At 59.8% G+C, this 16,968-nt stretch overlaps 2 protein-coding genes across 2 annotated transcripts in view; one reads left to right on the top strand and one right to left on the bottom strand.

The window, feature by feature from the left end:
* Window positions 1-12,083, bottom strand: part of UTP14A (UTP14A small subunit processome component) — a 16,161-nt gene extending 4,078 nt beyond the window's left edge. The window contains exons 1-7 of the mRNA XM_017814295.1: window positions 12,078-12,083; window positions 2,319-2,401; window positions 2,004-2,068; window positions 1,747-1,811; window positions 1,489-1,631; window positions 1,229-1,384; window positions 157-276 (exon numbers count right to left, since the gene is read on the bottom strand). Coding sequence (XP_017669784.1) covers window positions 157-276; window positions 1,229-1,384; window positions 1,489-1,631; window positions 1,747-1,811; window positions 2,004-2,068; window positions 2,319-2,399 — 630 coding nt within the window. The 5' untranslated portion in view covers window positions 2,400-2,401; window positions 12,078-12,083. The remainder of the gene's footprint in view (window positions 1-156; window positions 277-1,228; window positions 1,385-1,488; window positions 1,632-1,746; window positions 1,812-2,003; window positions 2,069-2,318; window positions 2,402-12,077) is intronic.
* ZDHHC9 (zinc finger DHHC-type containing 9) lies at window positions 4,276-16,943 on the top strand. Its single transcript, XM_017818980.1, has 9 exons — window positions 4,276-4,499; window positions 11,295-11,455; window positions 12,007-12,165; window positions 13,010-13,147; window positions 13,287-13,335; window positions 13,596-13,698; window positions 13,837-13,940; window positions 14,047-14,212; window positions 14,945-16,943. Exons 1-9 carry the CDS (start codon window positions 4,333-4,335, stop codon window positions 15,047-15,049), a joined length of 1,152 nt encoding a protein of 383 aa, XP_017674469.1. The 5' UTR covers window positions 4,276-4,332; the 3' UTR covers window positions 15,050-16,943.
* The last annotated feature ends 25 nt before the right edge of the window (window positions 16,944-16,968 follow it).

Genomic DNA, 16,968 nt, shown 5'->3' with positions numbered 1-16,968 from the left:
ACACGGGGTGAGGGATGGGGAACACGGGGTGAGGGATGGGGAACACGGGGTGAGGGATGGGGAACACAGGGTGAGGGATGGGGAGCACAGCATGAGGGATGGGGAGCACAGCATGAGGGCCCTCAGAGTCAGGCCCTGGCAAGAGGAAGCCCTCACCTCCTCCAAGCTCATGGCCTTCAGCGAGGCTGTCTCCTCCGGTGTCAGCAGCGGGTCTGTGATGGGCTGCTGTGTCTTGTGGAGCAATCCAAAGATCTCCTGCTCCAGTGGAGTCCGGGCCTGTTGGGACAGAAGACACAGCAGGAGAATGAGGAGAACTGCAAGGGCCAATGCTTCTCTGGATGTCCCCAACCCTTCTCACTGCCACTGAGCGAGTCTGTGGGAAGGCCCAGAGAAGTGTGTCCCCTCCTCAAGGGACAGGTGGCCCTGCTCATGGGGATCACGGGCCTTGGGCATCCTCCCAGCCACGTCAGCAGGTGAGGGCAGGTGCAATTCCTCCCATGTTAAGAGAAATGGACTCTCTTAATTGTCAGATGAGCAGTGCTGACCAGAGGCACGGACAAGGAGCATGGAGCAGGGGTTCCAGGCCACCCAGTGTCACATCCCTCCAAAACGCAAAGGGACCTTTGGGCAGATCAAGGTGAGCCACAGAAATGTTGGAAGATCAGCAGGGGCTGCCCCTCACCTGGGCATCCAACAGCTGCCAGTTACAACCCCGTGGGAACTGATATTCAAAACCAAACATATCCTTCTTTTGTAAGGAATGTTTCCAAGCGCACAGAATTTGGCAAACCAATTCCCTCTGCCTCAGCATTTGTGGCTGAGGGACACCCCCAGGTGTCTGGCCCAGCTCAGGGATGGAAACACTGCAGGGGCTGAGACACTACAAGAAGAAGAGGCGACAGAGCAAGCTCCAAACCCTCTCCTGGCTTCTCCCAGATGGAATTTATACACCTGCTATGTGTGAGGAACACAGACTGCCCTTTCAACCCTCCCAAGCTCAGCAGGCACCTGCCCAGTGCCTCAGCCACAGGCTGGGCCTTCCTCACCTCCATCACTTCTGTCACTACTCCCAACACAGCCAGGAGACATTGAGCTGCCTCAGTCGAGCCTGGAGCCGCCCCAGTCAAACCCTTGGAGCTGCCCCAGCCAAATTCCTAGAGTTGCCCTGTGGCCAAACCCCCGACGCTGCCCCCAGCACCCCCAGGGCCGTGAGACCCCCAGCCCCCACCTTCCAGGCCGACGTCACCCTCTCCAGAGGCGTCACCGTGGGGATGTCCTGCCGCAGGGGGAACACCAGCTGCTCTGAGCGCCGGTTCTGAAGGACCACCTGCTGCCACTTCCCTACATCCTTCGAGGTGGTGACGTAGGCAGCCTCCCTCACCACCTGGAGGGGGACAGGAGGGGCGGAGAAAGGTGATGCCAGCGTCAGGGAGGGGCAGGGGGCAGCGGAGTCTCAGCTCAGAGCCCCCCTCTGCTCCCTGCACTCACCCTCTTAGCCTCCTCCTTGCTCAGCGGCAGCTCCACCGCCGCCTTCCGCTTCACCCTGGCCAGCTCCTTCCTCACGCTGCTCAGGGCAGATTTGGGGCGGATGGGCTTCAGCAGCTCCGACAGGACCAGCTTCTCGCCAGCACCTACACAGAGACGCCACGTGAGGGGCTGCAGCTGCCCCAGCACACCCCCCGCGGTGGCTCGGGATGGGCAGCGCTGTCCCTTCCCCTCGAGCCCTGCCCAGCGCTCGGACCTCACCTTTGCAGGTGACATTGAACTCGGACACCTGCCCGCCCGCCTCGGAGCGCTCCGCCAGCTTCCGCCTGAGGGAGAGGGACAGAAAATAACCCCAAGGGCTCCTCGTGTTCCCGCGGGTGCTCCAGAGGGTCTGCGGCCGGTGCCGGCGGGCAGGGGCCGAGACCCGCCCCAGCTGCCCTTTTTCCTGTGCAGCCTCACGGGCAGCGGGGAGGAAACGCAGCGCGGCTGCTGCAGGAGCCCCGGGACCCCCCACTCACCGTTTCCGTCCGGACAGGGCGCTGATCGCCTCCAGGAGCCGCCGGTGCCGTCGCTCTCCATCCTCCTGCCACGCAGCACACGTGCTCACAGGCCCAGCCCAGCGGAGCGCGGCCGCGAGGATGGCCCCAGCGCCCGCTCCCCGCTGCCCCCCATTACCCCTCGGTGCCCCCCGGACCCGCCTGGCCGAGCACCGGGCCCGGCGTCCCGGTCAGGCCACGCTGCCCTCCGCTGCGCCCGCCACGGCCGGGAGAACGCCCGGAGAGCCGCAGGCAGCGGCTGGGGCCGCCGCGGGAGGCCGCCCCGACCCCGCTCACCCCGTCCTCGCTCTCGCTGCCGCTCTCGGCCGCCGCCGCCACCGGGTCCTGCGGGTCCTGCTGGTCCTGCTGCTCCGCCATGGCTCCCGCACGCCGGCACTGCCGCAAAGCGCCGCCGCGCGTCGCGCCGGGCCTGCGCGCCCCGCCGCAAAGCGCGCCCGCGGCACGTCACGGTTACCATGGCAGCGGGCCCGGCGGGCGGGGCGGGGGGACCGGAGGGTCCCGGGGGGGATTCGAGCACACAGACCCCCCAGCCCGGCCTCGGACGGACCCTCCGAAGGCTTCGGGCCAGCTCTGACATGTCCCCGGGACGCCCCCGGATCGCCGGTACCAGCCGCGGGCTCCAGGGCTCTCCGCTCCATCCGTGACCCCCGTGGGTCCCCCCTCACAGCCCCAGGGATTCCGGGATTCGCTGTTTTCATCTCAGGAGGTGCCCCAGGGCCGCGGCCTCGGGGACGGTGCTCCCGCACCTACGGGTCCTCCCGCCCGCCCGCCCCCGACTCCCGAGGGCGTTTTGGGGATTTATGGGATGTGAGGGGTCGTTGGAGCAAATGGACGAGTTCTCAGGCACGGAGGGGTGTCTGTGTTAGTGCTCAGCCACCGCCGGGGTCACCTGCGCCCGCAGCATCCCTGCTCCTCCTCCTTCTCCTCCTCTTCATCCCGAGCTGGGCGCGCAGGGGGGCTCAGGGCAGGGGCTGGCGAAGAGAGAGGGATAACGAGCTGCTCCCCATCTGCTCCCGTCTCCATAGCAACAACCGCGGGGGGAAAAAAGTTCCTTATTTTTCCCGTCGGATTTGAGGCTCCGGGGCCCTGCCGCCGCCGGCTGCCACATGCCCACGGGGAGCACCGTGTGTGGGACACCGGGGTGGGACACCGGGGTGTTCCCCGCACCAAACCCCAGGGTCCCGGTGTGCAAAGCCAGCAAACAGGAGTGCGGCCCCAAAATGTGGGAGGGGCAGGCGGGGAACTCCCCCGTGTGCTCCCCGCGGCAGAAGTGGGGCTCGGCAACCCGGTCCTTGGTGGGCACCTGGTGCGAAAGAACGGAAAAGAAAACCAGGAACGGCGGAGCTGCGCTGGTCAGGCCCCGCCGGGTGTCTGGCGGGAGCCGGGCCAGGCCAGTGACCCCCCGTGTCCGTCCCGGTCCCGATCCCCATCCCTATCCCTATCCCAATCTCGCCGCACCCGGCCCAGGCCCCGCCCCCGACACGTGCCGGGCCGCGCCCCCGCCCCGCCTCCCCTTGTCCGCACCGGGGCGGGGCCAGGGCCGCTGAGTGACAGCGTATCTGGCCAATGGACACGCGGGACGCTCAGAAGAGGGAGGATCCTCCTCGGAACGACAGCGCTGACGGCCAATGGGCGAGCGGGGCGGGAGGAGCCGCCGTGGAGTGGCAGCAAGTGAGTCCAATAGGTGAGCGGGGCGGGGCGCGGGGGCGCGGCGGGGCCAATGGCGGCGGCGGCCGCGCCCCCTTTGGGTTGCGGGGCGTGGCGGCCCCTCCCGGCGCGGAGGGAGCGACCGGCCCGGCCCGACCGGCACCGGCACCGGGTGAGCGGCGGCGCGGGACCCCCCGCGCCCTCCCGAGCCCTCCCCTTCTGCCCTCTACCCTCTGCGGGGCGGGTGCTGCCCTGCCCTGCCTTGCCCTGCCCGGCCGCGCCCCGTCTCCTCCCGTCGCGGGGCCGCCCCACCGCCCCCTCCCCGCCCAGCCTATGGTCTCCCCGTAGGGCCGCGCCCCGCGCCCCCTCCCCGGTGGGTTCCCGCGGCGACGCCCCTCCTGGGCGCGGGGTTTCCATGGCGACGGCCGCTGCCCCCCGGCCCGGGGCTGCCGCCGCCGCCTCCCCGGTGCTGACCGAGCGCTCTCCCGGTTCCCTCTCCCGCAGCCGCCAGCGCAGCCCCGCGGGGCCCCGATGATGCCGGGGGCGCGGGCGGCGGAGCAGCAGGAGCAGCAGCAACAGCAGCAGCAGCAGCAGCAGCGCCCGGACGCGCGGCGGCCGCCGCCGCCCCAGTGACGGCCCCGCCATGTCGGTGATGGTGGCGAGGAAGAAGGTGGTTCGGAAATGGGAGAAGCTGCCGGGCAGGAACACCTTCTGCTGCGACGGCCGCATCATGATGGCCCGCCAGAAGGGCATCTTTTACCTGACGCTCTTCCTCATCCTCGGCACCTGCGCCCTCTTCTTTGCCTTCGAGTGAGTTCCCCCGGGGACCCCCGCGGGGCTGGGATGGGACTGGGGACCGGTCCAGGGGCCTCGGGAGAGGGAGGGGAGCCTGGCATGAAGCAGCCTGGCAGAGGGGAGCCTGGCATGGTGCGGCTGTGCCTGCCCAGATCAGCAGACTGAGCCTGGAGGTTTTGGGGAGGATGGGCCCTACCAGATCGTCCCCCCGGCTCTGCCCATGGGATGACACTTCCCTGTGTTCGGACCCTGCAGGGTGACACTGGCCCTCTGTCCCCATGGGTCACCCTTTCCTCTGTCTGGGGCTTGGCAGTCCCGAGTGCTCCTGGCCCCGGGATGGCTGGGGTGCAAGAGCACTGCTGCTGCAGCCCCGGGGTCCAGCCTGCGTCCCTGCCCTTGGGGGGACATGCAGCCACCCCTGTCAACCCCACCAGGGAGGTGGCCCTGCTGGAGGATTAATGAGGAATGAGATTGATGGCTCCGAGGCTCTTGACAGTCTGACCTGCCCCCAGTGCTGCACTACAGCAGAGCCCCCACAGCCAGAGCCACCCCAGTATTCGGGGAGGGTCCAGCCACCCCTTAGATCAGCTCTGCAGCCAAAACCCTGGATCCTGCTGAAGGAGAGGGACCTGTCCCCTCCTTTCAGCAATCCCTGGGAGCTGGGCTGGCATTAAAGTAATCCTACAATCAAAAAAACAAACAAAAAGGGAAAAGCTTATGTTTGCCCCAGCCGATGCTGTGGGAGGGTACAGGACGCCCCTGTCACCTGGTTTGAGGATGAAATTGGATCAGCTAAAGAACTGCAAAACTTCCCTTCCTCAGTCTCCTTGTGTATGTTTGTGTTCTGGGGCAGGAGAAGGGCTGACACAGGATTGAGTAACACAAAAGCTTGTTAAGCCAGGAAAAGCAAGCGGAAGGAGCTGCTCCCTGGCTAAGCCCTGGCTGTCCCTGCAGAGCCATAAACCCCTCAGCCCAGATGCTGGCCTCCTCAGCATCTTCCCCAGGCTAGGGAACTTGTCTCCACATCCCCTGACCTGGCATGGCTCTCCCTAGTTCCTTGCCCAAATTATCCCTGGCTCAGTCTGAATTCTGAGGTACCAAGTGACACCACTCTTGGTTTTTTGTTTGGGTTTTTTTTTTCCATCTGAAAAGTGGGGCTGAGCCTTCCTGCCTTGCAGGAAGAACTGCTGCTCCAGAAATGCTTTTTGCTGCTCCAGAAACACTGATTTGAGGGATAATTGCTCTGGCTCCCTGTGGGTCCTGTGGAGAGTGAACCACATCCCGCTCTGCTGTGGTTGCCCTCACCAGCTGCACCAGGCAGAGTGAGCTAAGGCTGTGTTCCATCCCTAGGCCGTGGTTAGCCTGGAATGTGACTAGAAATTCCTTGAGAAGCCCCTTTTCATGCTCTGGGAAGCAGAGGCCTATGGAGGGGTTGCTTGCACCGAGACATCCAGACCGTGCCTAGAGCCAGAGGGTGGGCTGTGCAGGGGAAGTGCTGCTGGGAGCAGGATCACTTTTGAATTTTAGTTAAATCATCTAAGGAAGACAAGGAAAAGTTTGGGAAAACCCCGAATACCCATTTGATTCAGTGCATAACATCTCAGTGTTTTCTGTTTGGTAAAGAGGGAGTTGTTTTGAACTTGTTTGGGGATTTTTGTGTTTCGGAGAGGGAGGAGATATTGCCTTCCCATCTGGAAGGACTCCCCAGGGTCTCTTTTGCACCGACCAGGCTGAGATGAGCAGCTGGGCTCCCTGCCTGCCCTGTGCACCTTCCACGCACCTTGGGGAGCTTTGGGTGAGGGTCTCAACCTTGAGCTTTCACCGTGTTGTGCATTTGTCTCAGCTTTTGGCAGATTCTTTTGCGTTTGCATGCAAATTCCTGGTTTCCCCTCTTAAAACTCGTGCTACAGAGGAGCCATCCGGGTGTTAGGGTCTGGATTTGGAGCGTGGCAGTCAGTGGTGGGCGGAGGAGCCCTTCCCCTCCCTGCCCGCTCACTGCAGGGCTGCCCGTGCCGTGGTGCCTTTTCCATTCAGCTGAATCACTTGCGCAGTCACACCTTGTCTGAACACGGCTCCGGGGGTGCCTGGAGCCAGGATCTGTCTGGCTGCTCGCCCTGCGCCGGGCCGGGCTTGATCCCGGCGCTCCGGGCTGTGCTGGCTCCGGTTACAGCCGGCGCTGGTGGGGACCGGCACCCACATCAGGGGAAAAGCCACCGCCGTCCCTTTCTGGCAGGGTCCTCCGCAGCCCTGGAATGACGGCCGTGCTCTTTGGGCTGCTGCTTCTGGTGGTGTTTTTTTCCTCCGAGTATCTCCAGTGCCATCGGCTGCTCCGCGGTGTCCGCAGGCGAGCGGGCTGAGCCTCCTCAGCCCTGTGGGTGGGAGTTTCCGTGCTTTGATCCCCCAATCCGCAGCGCTGTGGTCTGGGATCGCCTAAGTCTCTCCATCCGGGAGCGAACAGGACCCAGAGGCTGGCAGAGCTCAGTGCCGTACCTGAGATCCGGCTCCTCCCTCCTGGATAAGGCAGAGGGACGGAGCCGTGCTGGCTCTGGCTCCCGGGAAGGGCTCTGCAGCCACCAGGGTCCTCTGCCCAAGGGCACCTCTCTCCCCACCACTTCATCAGGGAGCAGCTCCTGCTGCTCAGGGCTGGTCCCTGCAGGGTCTGAGACCTGTGCTTAACTAGGTCTGCTCCATAACATGTCCCATAAAATTCAGTTCCACATCCTCTGGGCGTTATTTCAGACTCCTAATGGTAATGTCAGCCCTGTGGCTGGGCACTTAGCTGGTAACTCTGCCCGTGGTGTTCCGGCGTGAGAGAAGCCCATGTAAAGCACTTGTGAAATCCCTTTGGGAACGAGGATGATGGGATGCTGCATCCTCTCTCAGGCTGGGAGTTCCCTTTGCAGTTTGCCAGCCTGTCTCATGGCCTGAAGTGAGTTCCTCACACAGCTGAAGGGAATGGGATTTCTTTTGCCTCCAGCTTTTCAGCACAGAACTTGATATCTGTAAATGTCAGAGGCTTCTCCAATGCCCAGGTATATTTGTCACTTTGTTTTTCCTACTTTCTTAGCTTTGCAGAGATGAAAATGTGTTTGTCTTCTGATAGGTTGAAAACACCTACACTGCCCCTCATGTGACTTTATTTTTTAGTTTTGATTTCCGAACCCCAGAGACCCAAGGCTGACAGAGGAGCCTCTGAGATGGTGTTACCTCTAGACAGATCTCTGACAGGCGCGGTCAAAACTTACACATGAGCTGATCGGTGCTTTTTAATCACTGTAGTTTCTTTGGATAGAGGTGAGTTTGTTGGTGTCCAGAGTTCAGCTTGTTTCGCTCCTGTTTGTATGTGCAGTGGCTGCTCCTGGGGTTTCAATTGACCTTTTTCTCATATGTGGGTTCCTTCTCAGGAGATGACTTCAGCCTCCCTGCATGTCCTCTGTGACACCCTCATTCCCGTGTGGATCTTGGGGTGATCTGCCTGTGTGGAAACTTGATTTTTTAGCCAGGAAAAGAGCAATAACATCAGCGTAATGCATCTGTGTCCTGCCTCAGCCGGGTCAGAAGCACATGGTGTGTGCTGGCAGTTGATGTGGGTCTGTAGTGAGGGTTTCTGTGTCGCCGCTGGCAGATGGGGAGAGGTTCCATGGAGAGCTCCAGCTCTGCCTGGTGCTGCTGAGAAGGGCCTGGACACAGATTTGTGGTTGTGGCACTTACCCGGGCTTCGGAGCAGCCTCTTCCACACTTACCACAAGCACAGTGGCTCCTGGACACCATCCCAGAGCTGGGAGGTGCAGATGGCTGAAGTGCCCTGGTGAGGGTCAGGTGTTTGGGAAAGATACAGCTCTGCTGGCACTCACAGTGTGGTTGTACCGTAGTTTAGGAAAGTTGATTTGCAGGTGAGATGTGAGTGACTTATATCATGAAGCTTGTGCTGAGCGCGGTTGGGGCCTGTGTAGAAGATGCAGTGCCCAGTGGCTGTGGCTGCAGTCCCTGTCATCCAGGCATGGTGGCTTTCCCCTTCCTTCAGAGCTTTGCTCAATGTGCTGGTTACAACAGACCTTCTCAAGAGGGCACAAAATAACCGGCCAAGCACTGTAACTAGTGGCACCTCCCAGCTGCTTCTCCCCCCACCCCCCCATTCCAATGATCTCTTTGTTGAGCCTTCCTGCCCCCAGCCCACCCCTCCGTGACGATGAATTGTGATAGTGCTGTTATTGTCTGCTTGTTGGTGACAAAACGCTCCAGAGCACAAATATGGTGCTGGGAGTGGGGGAGCAGCATCCTCACATGCCAACAGAGCATCTCTGTTGGCTCCGAGCTCTCCCAAACAACAGATCTTTAAAATGTCTGTTACTGAGCAGTGAAATCATGCTGGAGATGCAGCACAGACCGAAGACACCCCAACGCTATTGAGTACCTGAGTACCAAGTCAAGACTTTGTGTGGTTGCTGTCCCTGCTGTGGACATGTTCCCTGAAAGTCACCTCTGGAAGAGTGAGGCCCCATCAGTGCAGTGGAGAACAGGAGGCACGTGGGGGGCTCCATGTTGGGCTTCATGTTGGGCCTTGTGCAGTTTCAGTGTAGTGAGAGCTCCTCTGGCTCTCACACCTCTGCCCTCAGCTGTGAGGGGCCACAGAAGCCAGCCTAGTTAAGGGAAGTTAAGCTAAGCCCGTGTGGAAGCAGGAGGGCTGTGGCTCAGCTTTAACACAGTTCATGGATCCATATTTAAACCCACAATATGTTCATGTTGTCACGGCAGTTCCAAAAGCTGTCGTGTCAGCTGAACAAGGGTCAGGCTGCAGCCCTTTGGGGCAGACAGTGTCCAGATTTTCAAGGAATAATCACAGCATCACTGAATCATTTAGGTTTGAAAAGACCTCCAAGATGATCTAGTCCAACCTTTGACCAATCCTCACCTTGTCACCCAGCCCAGAGCACTGAGTGCCATGTCCAGTCATTTTTTGAACAATTCTGGGGATAGTGACTCCACCACCTCCCTGACCACCCTTTCCAGGAAGAAATTTCTGATGTACAACCTGAATCTCCCCTGGCACAGCTTGAGGCTGCGTGCTCTTGTCCTGTCACTTGTAACCTGGGAGAAGAGGCTGACCCACACCTAAACCCGTATTACGTATTCCTAAACCCATATTTCTACCCCAAATGGGCTCCAAGGTTTCTGTTTGCTCTCTGACTGACTTGCAGCTCTCCCTGGACTTTGCCCTTGCAGAGGGAATGCAGAGTTATCTTGTGCTGCCTGAAGACGATAAGCTCAGCCCTCTGGCTCTTTGGCTGTGGGCAAGGCTCGGCGCAGGGCCGTTGTTTTGGGGAACTGAGGAGTGTGCAGTGCCTGAAATTAAGGATGTTGGTGTATGGGACAAGGCATGTGCATCACTGTGGGTGCTTGGTGTTGCAGCTGTGGCCAAAGCATGCTGTAGCTCCAGTGTGCAGCCCTTCTGTCCTTGTCACACGCTGGGGACAGTCTCTGGAGACAGCCAGTGGCCCGGTGAGCGTTCCTGTGGTGGGTCTGCAGAGCTGGAAGCTGCACTGTGTTTGGGGAAGCTGTGGTGGGAATGCTGTCCAGAATTAAGTAGTCAGTGCTGTGGAGCTGGTGGAAATGGCTTTGGTTGGGATGGCAGCCCCCCCAGGGAGCATAATCCCCGTCCTCTCACTGCAGTAGACTGATGCTCTCTTGGAGAGTAACTGTGGAACAGAAGGAATCTGGATTGATCCACCCTTCACCAAAAAGGGTGAAGGGTGGGTCTAGGAAAGCCAGGTGCCTGAAAGCCTCAGTGCTCAGCTGCATCAGGAGGCACCCAGGGAAGCAACGTGTGAGAGGTGAGACATGGCACGAATGGTGGGATTGGGGGGGGTTTCCCTTAAACCATAGGCAAGCTCTATAGGAATTTCGACCCAATATCAGTGGGGTTTTCTGAAGGAATTAGGATAAACATGTGTTTTCTTTCAGCCCAGTATGTCTCTAAACCATGACTTCTGCCCAGGCCTGCGCTGTGGTGCTCATGGGAACATGGATGCGGCTATGTGGGAGCAGCACAGCTATGATGAAATGAGTCCCATGCTCCCTTTGCACTTCCTCCATCAGCAGGATCAGAACAATAAACTCCTTGTCGAGTCTTGGTGCATTTTAGAGCAAACAAACCTTGTACCATGTTCCCTCTTGGGCTTGGGAAATCTTGGAGCAGGAGCCTTTCTGCTTTATTTGGAGCTTTTCAGTGCCTTACCTCAGAAAAGCCAGAGGAAGACAGACATTGCATGGGAATGTTGCACTTCCAGAGGAACCCATTCCTGAGAAGCACAGGATGCAGTAAATTCCAGTAATTTCTGTGGTACTGGAAACTGCTGCCCTTTAGGGGCCAGCTAGAGATTCCCACCATCCTCATGTGCTTCCATGCCTTCCGGCATGGTAGGTCCTCGACCAGGCCTTGGGTGCTTCTTCTGGAGCTCCAGCCCATCCCTTGGCAGCAGGGGTCTAACAGGCATGGTCTCTCCAGCTCCCTGGTCACATTTCTGGTACTGCCCAAAACTGTGTCTGAAAACAGAACAGATGCTGGGAAGTATCTGTGCCTGGCTGGTGGAAAACACAGCAGTGCTGTGATGGTGCCTGGTCACTGGAGCTGCCCCAGGAGCATTCCCCTGTGGTGGCGAATCAGAAGGACGTGCTGAACAGCTTCTCTGCTCTAGATCTTACCAGTGCTCAGGAGCACCGGGGCTTTGATGCCGTGCCAGGCGTGCTCAGCCCAGTGCCGGCAGACTCCAGACTCGCTCTGACTCATCTCCTCCCGCCCCGTGTCCGCAGGTGCCGGTACCTGGCTGTCCAGCTGTCCCCGGCCATCCCCGTGTTTGCAGCAGTTCTCTTCCTGTTTGCCATGGCCACGCTGCTGCGGACGAGCTTCAGCGACCCCGGGGTGATCCCGAGGGCCCTGCCTGACGAGGCAGCCTTCATCGAGATGGAGATTGGTGAGTGTGGGGCAGCCAACCTGGGGAGGGCTGGAAAAGCCTCTGTATTTCTGGCATATTTTTAGGCTGCAGTCCCTGCAGAGCCTTCCTTCCTGGCTGGACCTCCAAAAGTGAGGAGCGCCCCGATCTGCTGGCCCATTGTGCTTGGCCAAGTCTCAAAAAGGGGGCATGATGTACCTGCGTCTCTCTCTGGGAACCCTTTCACCTGCTACTTTCTCTCCTGTAGCCATGCACATACAAAGTTTGCTTTTGGGAAGGGGTGCAGGAAGCTTGGTGTGGTCCCCTTGATCCCTCTGGGAGAGAGGAGTTTTTATGAATGCGGGTGACAACCCCTAGCCTCCTCTCAACATGCCCATGAAAGCTCTGGCATCCCTTTTCCTGCCTCCAAGCTGCCAGGTTGGCTCTGGCTCGCATGAGCAGAGCTGCAGCCGCCGGCTCTGGAGCCAACAGGCTCTGGTCCCGCTGGTAGGAAAGGCGGGGAAACGAGTTGTCGTTCTGGGCCTGTCGTGTTGTAGCAGCAGGTCCGATCTGTGCTCTGTTCTCTCTGGCAGAGGCCACCAACGGGACCGTGCCACAGGGCCAGCGCCCGCCCCCGCGCATCAAGAACTTCCAGATCAACAACCAGATCGTGAAGCTCAAGTACTGCTACACGTGTAAGATCTTCCGCCCGCCCCGCGCCTCGCACTGCAGCATCTGCGACAACTGCGTGGGTGAGTGCAGGGCTGGGCCTGCTCCTGCCCTCAGCTCCTGTGGGGGAACCTTGGAGAAAGAGGGAGACCTGTGCCTCATGCTGGGCGGGTCTGGAGTGGTGGTGTGTCCACATAGGGACAGGCTGCCTTGTCTTGTGCTGAAGGAGCTTGATGTTTGCTCAGCACCTGGAGCCACGTGGTTACTCTTTGCCAGGACTTTGGCAATAACTAGCCTAACCAAGTCCAACTTCTCCGTGTGTGTGTGTGCAGCCTGTTTTTCTGTTCCACTGGACTCTGGCCTTGCTGGAGGGTTCTAGTGGAGAGTTGTGTCTTGGATGACAGCAGCTCCTTCATCAGCATGGGGATTGTGCTATCCTATGGGGTGCCCTGCTTGTTGTCCTCCTGTGTATATAATTGGCTTATGTTCAGCGTTGCTGCTCCAGGTAGAAATCCCGTTCCTCCTCTTCAGATTCCCGACCTTTGTGTGTTTATGCACTTCCATGAACCCTCTCCTGATTATTCTAGTAGGTATATAGTGGGTTGGGTAACAACTTGGGGACTCCCAGGCCTTCATCTAACCCGTGTGCTGTGGCTGTTGTACCCCAGGGAGAGAAGACACACAAGAGGCCAAGTTCAAGCTCTCTCTTAATGCGCAAAATGACTCATTATGAAACGATTTTGGACTTTCTGACCTGGGCTTCCTTCCTGGACGGGGGCTGGGATACAGAGTCCTGAGTGAGCAGAGGGTTGGACTTAGGAGTCCTTATTAGCCTGAGAGATTTTTGAGGTGGGGGCACAGGAGCAAGGATCCGGAGGTGGGCAGGGCTGTGTTGGAGGGTGCTGATCTCCGTCTTGGCTTCCCCAGAGCGCTTCGACCATCACTGTCCCTGGGTGGGCAACTGTGTGGGGAAGAGGAACTACCGCTACTTCTACCTCTTCATCCTCTCGCTCTCCCTCCTCACCATCTACATCTTCACCTTCAACATCGTCTACGTAGCACTGAGTGAGTCTGGCTGGAGGGCTGGGAAGGAGGGAGGGAGTAAGGGTACAGATAGCGGTGGGAAACCAGAGTGATGGAGTGGGAAAGGGAATTTGATGGGATGTTCCAGAGTAAAAAATATCTCTTGCTTTTTGTATTGCAGAATCTCTGAAGATTGGATTTCTGAACACGTTGAAGGAAACCCCAGGGACATATCCTTCCACAGTGCCTCTTCTCTAAAGCTGGGGGCTAGTGGGAGCTGCATTATGGACGGGCTGCCCAGGCCACGCTAACATGTATCTCTGGGCATTTTTCCACCGATGACAAGATGGGGAGCAGTTTTGTGGCTTTTGGGAGGAGGCTAAAACAGAAAACCATGATTAGGAGAGGAAGAGAAGTTGGTGTGCTTGAGGGTTGTGATAGGTGGGCTGGGCCCGCTCCTCAGCTGTTCCCAGTCCTTAACTGTTCTCACTGTACTGGAGGTGCTCATCTGTTTCTTCACGCTGTGGTCGGTGGTGGGGTTAACTGGGTTCCACACCTTCCTGGTGGCACTGAATCAGACAACCAACGAAGACGTAAGTAGACTCTTCCTCTTCCTCTGAGCTGTTGCCGTTTCTCAGCGTGTCACAGCTGTGCCCACTCTGCAGGCCAAGGCAGGGCTCTGGGAGAGGGTTTCCCTGGAGCAGACCTGACCTTGTGCCTGACTGTTTCAGATTAAGGGGTCCTGGACTGGGAAGAACCGTGTGCAGAATCCCTACAGCCACGGCAACATAGTGAAGAACTGCTGTGAGGTGCTTTGTGGGCCTCTGCCTCCCAGGTAAGCTGTTGAGGGGCAGCCCTGACCACCAGCACTTCTCCTGCTGGGAAAAGAGATGGGATCTGGGGAGGCATGTGTCTCTGATGGCATGGCTCTGTTCTTGCAGTGTCCTGGACAGACGGGGCATCCTGCAGCAGGAGGAGAGCACAGCTCAGGAGGGGCCGTGCCCGCGGGGGCCCGGCACGCAGGAGCCCCCGGCCATGCAGGGCCCCAGGCAGGCTGAGGAGAGCAGCATGAAGCAGCAGGATGGCAGCATTCCTCTCCCCAGTGCCGTGAGTAATCCTCTTGGGAGCTGGGGGGGCTCTTGGACAGTGAGGGAAAGCTGAGAGTGATGTAGGAAGGACAGAACAACACAGGGGGGCCGTGCTGAGAGGCTGCTGGTGAAAAGCCGGTTTGGTCTGATGCTGGAAACCAGGGTCTCTTGGTTTCCTGCAGTTTTCTCAAAGGAGATCACAGCTGGCTGAGGTTTTGGAGATCAGTGCTGCCGTGAGAGCACGCAGGAGCTGTCACCCATGGAGCTGGGAGGGGCTGGGGAAGGGTGGGATGTTGCCTGCATCTTATTCTGGTGCTGCATGGGAGCTGCAGGGCTCTCCCTGGGAAGGGTCCTCACAGGTGTGGGATCTCTGTCTTTGGAGAGCAGCCTGCTCTGTGTTTGAAACTAGCCCTGCTTTAAGGACATAGTTGGACAGGAGACCTCCAGAGTGCACTTCCCACCTAAATTATTCCATGAACATGGTGGGAAATGTTTGGGCCTGCTCGTGCTTGGGCACGATCTGCTGCTTCTCTGGTGGATACAGTCCAGACCACTTCTGCTGGAGCAGTCCAGTGCTCCAGCTCTTCCCGAAGCTTTTGTTGTTTTTGTTGGGGGGCCCCTGGCTTCTCCTTTTCCCAAGCCCAGCCGAGACTGCTGCTGGTGGAGCTGGAGGCAGGAGAGGCCTGTATGCTCAGACAGGTGCTCTGTCCTGGCGTGTGTCCCTGCAGGTCACTCTGTCCTCTCTCCCCAGGTCCCTGCGCCATCCCTGAGTGACACCGAGATGCCGGAGGAGAAGCAGCGAACGCCTGGGGAGGTCCCGGTGCCCTCCCCGGACGCTGGGCGAGCGGAGCACTAGCGTCTGCTTGGAAGGGAGAACTTTCTTGTTTTGTCTAATCAAAGCTGGAAGTGATGGAGGAGAGGAGGAGGAGGGCTGGATGGCAGGCACCTGATTCCCCATGGCCATTTTGCTTTAGTCATTACTCACCACGGTGTGGGCCAGCGGTGGCACGGGACAGTGAGTGTGGGTGGCACGCCCTGGTCACCACGGGGCACTGCCACTGCTGAGGCAGGTCTGCCTGCAGCCAGGGCTGGGCCTCTGGCTCTGCAGGCTGTCCTGGATGCTCCATCCCGGCTCAGGGCCAGGGCTGTCCCTCTACCTGGCCCCGGCTCTGATGGGGCAACTCATGGTCCAGCAGCTCAGCAGTCAGGGCCAGCCTGCTCCCTCCTGCTGAGGAATCCCCTGCTCCCTCCTGCTGAGGAATCCCCATGGGAAGGGGAAAGCAATCATGGCAGTAGCATCCTCTCTCCCCTCCTCCCTCCTTCCTCTAATCTGTGACGTTGTTTTGTGGTTGGCGTGGCAAGGCTTGTCAGGAGACGTTGTGGTGCCCAGAGGACCCAAACAAGCGGGGAGGAGTTCTGCTGGCAGCGGTTTTTAAGTAGCTTTCTTCCTGTGCTCCTTTTCATGTGACATAGCTGGGGCAGCAGCTGTGATGGGGACCCTCCTCACCGTGCCCTGGGGCTCACACCGACCCGGGGGCTCGAGGGAAGGAGCGGGCAGCCTCCCCGACCTACACCAGCCACAGAGTGGTTGTGCCAGGGTGTACTGAGCTGCAGGGAAGGGTCTGCCTGTGCCACTGGCTCCCTGGCTGGTGCTGGGGCTGCATTTGCTGCTGGGTGTCTGCACTGAGCCCTCCCCTTGCTCTGGCACGGCTGCTCTGCAGAACCTCTGCCCTGACTGTGTTGTGTCCTTGTGTTCCAGTGTCCCCCATCTGCCTTGCTCTGCAGTTCTCAGCCATCCCAGACTGGCTGTGGGAGCCTTGGATCTTCCCAGGGCTGTGCTGGCTGCCCGAGGATGGGCTGTGTGGTGTCACTCACCTGTGTGTCCTCAGCAAAGTCGGGAGAAGAGGCTGGGGGGGATGGTGGGAGAGCTCCATGTTGTGGCAGGGCTCCTCCTCCCCTGCCCCACTCCCTGTCCTGTGCTGGCAGGACCCTCACGCCTGCGGGGTCCCTGCAGAGGCCCGCGGTGGGGAGAGGCCATTCCGTGCCCTGGCAGCTCCCCATCCCACACCATGAGTGCTGGACATTCCTGTGCCTCCTGCAAGTGTGCAGTGGGTGGTGGCAGGTGGGGGGTGTCCTGCCTGGCCAGTCCTGTGTGTGTCTCCATGATGCTCCTGCCTGGCAGCGGGAAGTCGCTGTTGCTCCGCCCCTGGCCTCATGCCATCCTGCTTTCAGCAGCTGTGTGGAGAGCCTGCTCCCTCTGGAGCCTGACCTGTGCCTCCCACCTCGCTCCTCTTCCCTGGGCCCTCGAAACGTGGCCCTGGGCTGTGGCTGGCAGCGGGTGACAGTGGTGTTGACGTGGTGTTAACGTGGCACCGGCGCTGCCCCCTCTCCTGCGGTGCCGGGGTCTCCTCTCCCGGTGAGAGGGCAGAGCTGCTGCTCTGGCTGTGGCCATGGGTCCGCAGTGGCCCTGCAGCTGCTCCCGGCCTCCCTGCCATGGCCCTGTAGCCAGCCCGGTCCCATCTCGTCCCCGCAGGACAGGGGTCCTGCTCCTGGCCCTGAGCACCCCGCCGGCCGTGGGAGCCGCCCCAACATGCTACTGACCAAATCTCAAATTCGGTGTGAAAAAGTGTATTTTTTGGCTCTGCTGCTCCCCGTTCCATGCAGTGTGGGGAGTGCTGCCTGCCGGGACCGCCGTGCCAGTGAGGCCTGCCTGTGCTGGTTGGGGTCTCCAGAAGGAAGGGGAGGTCGGGCAAGGGTTGGGGGTTCTTTATTTTT

The sequence above is a fragment of the Lepidothrix coronata genome, unplaced genomic scaffold, assembly GCF_001604755.1.
Source record: "Lepidothrix coronata isolate B3197 unplaced genomic scaffold, Lepidothrix_coronata-1.0 Scaffold2, whole genome shotgun sequence".
NCBI lineage: Eukaryota > Metazoa > Chordata > Aves > Passeriformes > Pipridae > Lepidothrix > Lepidothrix coronata.
The sequence above is the reverse complement of the archived record's forward strand: the minus strand, read 5'-3'. Positions and strand labels throughout refer to the sequence as shown.

Excerpts from the sequence above, each read along its gene's own strand:
- ZDHHC9 (XM_017818980.1), top strand. The coding sequence starts at position 4,333 with ATGTCGGTGATGGTGGCGAGGAAGAAGGTGGTTCGGAAATGGGAGAAG. Across the intron at positions 13,336-13,595 it reads TTGAAGGAAACCCCAGGGAC|TGTACTGGAGGTGCTCATCT; the intron begins ATATCCTTCCAC and ends AACTGTTCTCAC. Across the intron at positions 13,941-14,046 it reads TGTGGGCCTCTGCCTCCCAG|TGTCCTGGACAGACGGGGCA; the intron begins GTAAGCTGTTGA and ends CTGTTCTTGCAG.